This window comes from Carassius gibelio, chromosome A20 (genome assembly GCF_023724105.1).
Source record: "Carassius gibelio isolate Cgi1373 ecotype wild population from Czech Republic chromosome A20, carGib1.2-hapl.c, whole genome shotgun sequence".
NCBI lineage: Eukaryota > Metazoa > Chordata > Actinopteri > Cypriniformes > Cyprinidae > Carassius > Carassius gibelio.
In genome coordinates, this window is record NC_068390.1 from 20,351,553 (window position 1) to 20,360,450 (window position 8,898).

The 8,898-nt window shown below is 35.9% G+C and overlaps 1 protein-coding gene across 2 annotated transcripts; it reads left to right on the forward strand.

The window, feature by feature from the left end:
- Positions 1–463: 463 nt before the first annotated feature.
- Positions 464–5,210, forward strand: LOC127938256 (N-terminal Xaa-Pro-Lys N-methyltransferase 2). 2 transcript variants are annotated; one of them, XM_052534712.1, is made up of 5 exons: positions 464–593; positions 690–913; positions 3,186–3,358; positions 3,930–4,182; positions 4,603–5,210. In XM_052534712.1, the coding sequence occupies exons 2-5, from the start codon at positions 739–741 to the stop codon at positions 4,857–4,859; spliced, it is 858 nt and encodes a 285-aa protein (XP_052390672.1). In that variant the 5' UTR covers positions 464–593; positions 690–738; the 3' UTR covers positions 4,860–5,210. The 2 variants fall into 2 exon arrangements, with proteins under 2 accessions (XP_052390672.1, XP_052390670.1); XM_052534710.1 differs by lacking the exon at positions 464–593 and having other exon boundaries at positions 600–913.
- The last annotated feature ends 3,688 nt before the right edge of the window (positions 5,211–8,898 follow it).

Here is an 8,898-nt window from a genome sequence, read left to right on the forward strand (position 1 = left end):
GGTTGATTGAATATCACATACACTAAGGTGATGATCATTTGGCAATTTATCCAAATTCAAAACAGTCATATGAGCAACACATGGCCCATGAGCTGACATTACTAAAAATGATATATTATTATATTATTATTGTCTCTCGCTCTCCCTCTCTCTGCTTTTTCACACAATTAGTATGAGTAACTCTAAAAACATTTCTTTTTAGTGAATTGCATTTTTCTTATTGTAACATATTGCTGCAGTGTCAATGCATGCAAACAATAAGCAGCAACAGCATGTTCAGATTAGATCTGTCTTTGAACTTTCCTCACCACTGTGAACTTGCCACCAGTACTGTGTATACAAACAAACATGAGAAGGCAATGCTAAGAATAGCCACTACATAAGCCGCATGTTGCTAGCTGTGAATGAATGCATGACTCTCTGGTTCATGTTTTGGTATGCACTAATATGCCATTCTGTGTCTGTGGAACATAGGAGAAGGAGCTTCTTCTGGAACCGGAGAAGAAGGCCCCACCCCTTTTCTGAGGCAAGCTTACCCAACCCTTTCTCATTCCTCCACCCCAGGCCTAAAGCAGGTGATCTGATAAGATGTGGTAGGTTTAAGCGCACTGCTGAGAAAAGAATAGTAGAGTAACCAGAGGCCTCCTACAGATATAGCAGCACCGTGGTGACTTTAGCATTTCTTCCAGAGACACCTTGAGCTACACATTATCTGTTTCACTTTGAAGAAGATTCAGGATGTCTGACTCCACCTCCGTTATGGAGTTTAGTGGGACGCATCAAGCTTTCCGAGACCGCTGGGCAAAGACAGATAACGAGATGTGCAAGCACAGCATGTCTTTCCACTTGCACAATACGCTGAGGAAGGAGTTCTTCGCCAGTTACCTGTACCTCCTGGAACAGATTCCTCTGGGTAAGATGGGGTGGCACAGTGAATTGTTTGTATGAATTATGACCTTTTGAAGATTACTGATATTCATTGTAAATCTTGTTGTGATGAGAACTGTAAGGTAGACATTGGAGTAGGAAGTGCCAGAGTTGTCAGTATTTGGCCTGTGACCATTAGTGTTCATGTTATTAGGGTATATTTCCCTATTAAAGCTGCTTCAAAATTATATCTGAAAATACGGTTGAACATCTATGCCCAAACCATAATATCTAATAGGAACAATTAATTTTCACTGTACATATATATATATATATATATATATATATATATATATATATATATATATATATATATATATATATATATATAGCAATCAATGTTATTTTAAGCATAATTGCACAACCATGTATGTGCATCCTGCATATTTTACATTCCACTGAATAATAAAACATCAGCTGTGGCTTTACTATGTTGGTGTATTGACTGCTTGATTTCAAAGTATTGGAAGGCTTTGGAAATTGTGGTTAAGTGTTGGTGAAACATTGAGAAAACATTAAAAAACTTAACAAAGATATAATGATTTCTTTCAACAGACACAATCATTCCCATTTGCATTGTTACTGATGAGTTTGGTGTGGCATTAAAAAATAAGAAAGCACAACGAAACAACACATTTTACCCTTGGCCTTTACCCGGGTAAAAAAATATAGTTAGATATAGTCAGATATAGTTGGTAGTTGGTATTACATTATGTTTACAAGAATAATGCATAATGCAATATATTGGAAATAGTTTTTATAACATTTAGAAACTGTGAACTATGCTCTAAAAAGGTAACTCTATAAAACATCTTCCAGGTAACTAAAAGCTAGCAATAGCACTTACTACTATCATGCAAAAATAAGCCTATATAATGTATGGAGTTTGTTGGAAGAGTAAAGCATAAAATTGAAAAACATTTACCCTATTCAGCATGATGGAAACTGGAAATGCCTTGCAAAATTACAGCAAAGTTTTGTTAGTGTCAGTGAAATTCTTCATAATGCACTGTTTTAGACTAAAAAGGAAGACAATCATTCATATTTTTTGGAGGACTGAAATTAACCCATCAGTGTTTTGTGCTTAGCTTAAAGGGATATTTCACCCAAAAATGAAAATTCTGTCATCATTTACTCACCCTCATGTCGTTCCAAACATTTATGATGTTCTACCTTCTGTGGAGCACAAGAGAATATATTTTAAAGAAACCAGATTTTCTATATCCATTGTATGGAAAAAAGCACTGATACATTTCTCAAAATATATTTTATGTTTCACAGAAATAGTTTGGAATGACATGAAAGTGAGTAAATGGATGTAAATTGATTTTTCTCTTTCACAGAAAAATTTGTATTAATGTCTGTTTAGGCTGAAATGTATTCTAATACTAGCAGGTTGTTTTAATGTTGCCTCATAATAAACCAATAAGGCAAAGCAGATGAGTGCTTGTCAAGCTATAAAGAGGGCCATCAAAAATATACAGGTCCAAAATAAAAGAGTCAACAGGGAATCACTACCCAGTGTTACTATTTTTGACTTTGGACGAGCTTGTGGTTCACATGTCAAAGCCTGCTCGTAATTTTAGTATCTTAATTCACTTGTCCTGCCAATTTTCTCACCTGTAGCCCTTTAGCAAGGTCTTGCCACTAATCATCCGGTGATCTGATGTTTGACTCGAACTTTCCAAGCATGCAGTGACTTAATAACTGGTCTGTCCTTTTAGTGACCAGCTATTTGAGAGAGCAGATGTTCCAGCTGAACTTCATAATGTGACATTAGACTGCTGCTGACAGAGTATCGCATGTTGGGCTGCTTTATCTAACCCCTATATGTGCCAACAAAGCATTCCTTTGCAATGTTGTACAACAGTGTCAATATCAATAGTATCTTGATGCTTTAATCCAATTTGCAGAAAGACAAAATCTTGGAAATTCAGATATGTTGCTCCATAAACAGATTCTATTAATAACCAGTACCTTAAAAAAAATACTTATGATTAAACGTTGTTGTGAGCAGTGAATGAGAAGATACAATTGCATTGAAACTTCATCTCTTAACTGTACACTTTCCCTTGAGATGCTTTGATCCCACAGAAGACCGTTATATTTCAACTATACAACATGATATTAGATTTCTAGTAATTAAATTAATGGCTTATTTTTCTTATGTAGTCTGTGAAGAGTTCAAAATACTCACAAAAACCTGAAAACTGTTATGCATTGTTTTCTTCACTGTCTGTATGTTTATTTCCCTACAGTGAAACTCTATGCTGTGACTTGTGAGTACATTAAAGGGGAGAAGCAGTTTTACTACAGGGCACAAAACTTCTACAAGGATGTCCCGGCATCAGAGGAGGGCATGATGGGAGATTTTGTGGAGATATCGGAGATTGACCTTGAAGGCTCAAGACAGTTCCTGAAGAAGTTTGTTGTATGAAAGTTTACCCTTTTCTTTTGAAGTAACTAAAACAAAGATTATTGGAGTGTGTTTTACAAGAAAATACTATTTCAGTCTTTCTACTTCAGAATGTCATGTTTATTCCAATGGAATTATTTTAGAAATTTCTAAGTGATAACTGTTTCTACGCCAATTTTTTAAATTCATTTGTTTTCATACATCAGATAAAAAGAGTACATATATATATATATATATATATATATATATATATATATATATATATATATATATATATATATATATATATATAATGTACACATAATATCCTATTTATCAGATACAGTCTTTACTACATAGACTTTCAGAATGACCAAGCTGTACACGTATCTATTACACTAATTGAACATGTGGTTAATTAACACATCCAAGCTGACAAATTGCATTTGCTTCATGAATAGTGTTCAGCTGTTCTGCTGAAACTTTGACCATGAACCTGGACTAACGCTCATATAATTCTTTGTTGTTGTTGAACACCAAAAAAAAATGGAAAACAATTAGATGGATCATATATTATGCGTTGTATTATTATACATATTCTTGACAGGGTCCAGGAAAGGCTGGCACCAAGCGAGCACTGGACTGTGGCTGTGGAATCGGGAGGGTGTCTAAAGGAGTTCTGTTTCCTGTGTTTGAATCCATGGAGATGCTTGACATGATGGAAGAGTTCATCCTCCATGCTCATGAGTGTTACCTCGGAGATTACGCAGACAGAGTTGATGCATACTACCTTTACAATCTGCAGGAATTCATCCCACCTAAAAAGAGATACGATGTCATCTGGCTGCAGTGGGTTGCCTGTGAGTGAACTGATTGTTTTCATATCTAATGAAATATGTATTTTGTCTGCTTTTACTACTTTAATTTAAGCTTTGTTTTCTGCCCAACTACTTTTGTTTATTTTAGTAGGTCCAGGCTATCTTTGCCCATTTGCTGTAATAAGAGCAGCTGAATGCTAGTCAGAGTCTTTTAAGTATACAGTTTCATCTTACTCACCTCAGTCTGTGTACATTTGACACTGGCAGCAGAGATTTCTACATGAAACTGCTTAAAACCATATAATGATAATACATTAATTCCAGGTGGTGACAGATTTCTTTTTTTAGACCTAACCAAATTGACCAACAGCAAGTATCTGCTAAATGACTTTTGAACTGTGGACATTTGAAATGTATACACTCTTTTTGTCAAGGATTCACAAACTATTTTTAATTTTTCAGGTCATCTTACTGATAAGGACCTGACAGAGTTTTTAATGCGTGCTAAGCAGAGCCTGAGGCCGAATGGTGTGATCATCATCAAGGATAACATGGCGCGGCAGGGCTGCAAGCTGGATCCCATTGACAGCAGCATTATTCGCCATCTGGACATCATGAAGAACATCATTCAGACTGCAGGCCTCACCATACTGGATGTGGAAAAGCAAGAAGGCTTTCCTGAGGTCATTGTGCCTGTATGGATGATCGCCATGCACTAAAGCAGAGTATTTTTTTTAGATGAATGTGTTGCACCTATGTATAGTATATAATATAAATGCATAAAATTATATATTTTTTTAATTCCATTTACCAGCTGACCTGTAGTAATTTCAGTGTAAGGAATCAGTGTTTTTTTTATTTTTTGTGATCTTTCCAGTAACTTTTGCAGTTCCGGAAAGCAATTGAAGCAGGCTATTTTGTTTCTACTTCATAAACATCTACAGTTAAGATCACGTACGTAGAAGTGCAAATGTGTTATTTTGGCTTTGACAGAAATCTGTGGTGTAGATTTATATATATATATATTTCCATTTTTGTTGAAATGTAATAAATAGATGTATATAATTGTATCACCCTTTTCAAAAGATGTAGTATTTTGTACATTTATTGTAGTATCATAAAGAAAAATAAATTATTTATTTATTTTTTACAAGAAAATAATGCTGTAACTGAAAGAATTGTGTCATTAGTCTCTTTCTTTTTGTTATTTAGAGTACAAAATGTTAATCATTCTGAGTAATACATTTTTAAAAAACTGTATCAATGACATTTATTTTATTACAACAAAACATCATAACAATAAAGAAATAAATCATTGAACCGTATTAATGAACATTTTCAGAGATGATGTCTACCAAATGCTTTAAGTTGTTGGACAAGTATGTCTTTTAAACAACAACGCTTTCCAGGTAAAATGGGCAAATATAAAATAACTTACAGTCCTAGAGGATCTTTGCTTGCGTACAATGCTGAAGATATGACGATGAGCATTTGTTCGATATTTCCTGTAAGTATTCTTTGTGTCTCTTAAAGCAGATCTCTGCTTCACATATTTAAAGAACTGAAGGAATAAATAATGTCAAAAAGTTCAAAACTTCATTGTATTTTCCCAACCATGAAAAACCACACTGTTTAGGTAAATGGCTCTCAGATGGTGTCTTTGTAGAGAGGAAGGGAATTATCCCTGGTTTTGACAGACTACTCTTTTGTATCTGCCTTGGGCTGTGTCCAAATCTGTCAGAACGCGTCTGCATAAAGAGCATCAGCAAGTCACCTCAAATATTCAGCATGTAAGCCTCACAAAGATGTCTTGAGCAGTGCAGTGTAAAAACTCAAGCAGGTCCTTTTCCCTGTGAATAGGCGGTTTGTTGGGGGGAAAAAGCGCAAACACTCACAGCACGCAATGCAGTCAGTCTGTTATGTTTTTGAGTGATCTCTTCTGGTTCTTTACCAAGCATATTCCTTGCACTCACAGGATTTTGCAAATACATTTTTCAAAGTTCAAAACACCCTCAGGCGGCAGTCATATTTCTTTCATAAATCTGTGTAAATAGCATCCAAATGTCTATTCGCCTATTCAGAAATGGTGAGCGTACCTGGCAGTTTCGGCTATCAAGTTTAATCGTTCTCGTTTCCTTCAGAGGCAGTCTGGCAGCTAATGGTCTGTATTAACAGAAATAACATTAATACATTCGGTCATATTAGAGCTGGACTGGGCCAATCTCCAGGCACAGAGTCTCAAACATAACATTGACAGACAACTGGGAGTGTTGCACTGACATAAGTAATTATCACCAACTGATCGTGTGCCTAGAGCTGGCAGTGGACAGCGACATCAAAATTCAGGTTTATTCAACAATTATTTCTCATTTTTCAAAAAGACTAATGCTCATTTGTGGTGTCAAAGTTTATGCAAGTTGCTTCAAATCTCATTTTACTCACATTTAATACGAATTTATGCCTTTCGTAACTAGACTTCAACCTCAAAGTCTTATGACTACAGGCTTGATACCAGGAAAATTGGTCCTCTGGGTTTTGAAATGTGATACCACTGATTGACATATTATGGTTTGGCCCGTTGAGAAAAAAAAATGCATTTAAATCTCAAAATATTCCCTTTAAATCATTATGAAGGATTGTGATGATTTGGGGCTGGTCCCTGCCAGGAGTGTGACAGAGTTACAACCATAAACGTTCACAGCTTGTTGTCTGATACCGGCTCTCAACCTTATTCTACGTCAGCTCAAAAGCCAGAGCTCAGTTACACATACTTTTTATAGGTCATGCTGATATTCAATAGTTCATTCAGATATGCACTGCCCCTATCATGTACTGCTGATTACATTAATTTGATCTTCAAACTGTTCAAACTTTGACAAGTTGCATGACAAATTGATGGTTTTAAATGGAATATAGTATTTTAAGTGTCAAATTGCCTTCTGGTATGACTATCTGCAGAGATAAGTAGGCTTAAGCCATTTGTACATTCCCCCCAAGACTGTGAAAAAACCACTGTTGCAGTGTTCCAGACGGGATAAATTTGCCTATGAAGGTCACTTTGGAGTGAGAACGATAATAGCCACCGTAATAAAGGTCTTTCCAAACCGAAGTGCTAAATGCCCACTTCAAAGGGCCCTTTGGAGTGAAGGATTTTGAAGGATACAACTGATAAACACTTTAGATACCCTGATTCTAGCTTGCAACATTGGCTCAACCAATGGCTTACATTTGGGGTGGGGCTAACAGGTAGGGTGACCAATGGGGAATATTTTGGAAATCTGATTATAATATGAATTATTAAACATGGTTGGTATTCCAAAACAGAGAGCAGTGGTTTATTTTAGCATATTTACTCATTTATATTCACACTGTGCTTATATTATTCCACTGACAGTCATTGTAAATAATTTTTGTAAAGATTTAGAAATCTAACGTTACCATCATAGTGAGTAGAAAGAAAATACACCTTAGTCAGGTTAGAAACTATTTTGAATTTCACATAGATGAAAATGAGGATGTGAGGGATAGACTATCACAACTGTTTTATGGTGTTTGTCTACTGAAATTCTATTTGGAAAGATGTTTCACCAGCTAAACAATCTCAAATGTTCATATCACCACAGTAGCTACTTCAGAATTGTCTGGTACTACTGAGGAGAATACATTTAGCCACCTTAAAATGTCAGCAGCAAACCACGGCAGCCTCATCAATGATCATGTGACCCTGTATGGCCTGGCCTGATGTGGTTGATTGGTCGCTGATGTCAGACATTTGTCCTTGTGACTGGATTAGGCTTTTACAACGTGGGGGATAATAATCAACCACACTGGCACAAACAATAGACATGTTTGCCTATTTTCCTAATTAGCGCTCCTTGAGCTACTAGCCTGACTAGCAACATGTGTTTGTTTTGCCACATCTAAGCCAAAAGCTTGTTTTCTATACTATATCATAGTTTAAGTGAGAGGGAACTTTTTTCAGGGGTTTTTCAGCTTAATTAGATGACAAAGAAGGGAAGGAAATTATGTATGCAAGCCTATAACTTAAGATAATTAGCTACAGCTAGCACCTAATTTGAGGACATTGTGCAAAGTTTAATGTAAATCCACCCAATTAGATTCAAAGGAGTGGTTAACAACACATTCCGTCTCTAGTAATCTGTTGGTTTTGCTGTTTGTTTAAAACTTGTATAATCACTTTGTAGTACTCTCAGGCTTTGGAAGAATCATTGCTAAATGCTGGTTTCAATTCGCTAACCTTTTGGATTACGCAATAATGAGCCAAAATAACTCTCACATGAACTGTTTTCCACCAGCTATTTAGGTATGATTCACTATTGGTTTCCACAGTAAGAGTGGGGATGTTTTTGTTGTTGAGAACAGTCTCTTTATTTTCAGATCCCTTTGTGGTGAACTGCATTAGATCGCAGCTTGGTCATGAGAACAGATCACCATGAGAGAAAATAAATAAGAGGGTAAAATATAGAGAAAGCCTGAGAGAGCCATTAATGGGCTAAAAGAGTGGACGTAGTGGCAGGTATTCAGGGGTTCAGGCTTGGTTTGTATTACTTGTGGGATAATGCCAACAGTCTATTATTCATTTTTCTTTGGGAGGAAAACAGATTATGGCTGGAATCATATGGCTGGAAATATGGCCGGTTGATCAGTGAATCATCTTGATTGCAAAATGTTTAGCATTGAAATTATTTTTGGACGTATATATTTAAATTCAGTTTTATTTTATCGGTTAAGAAATTC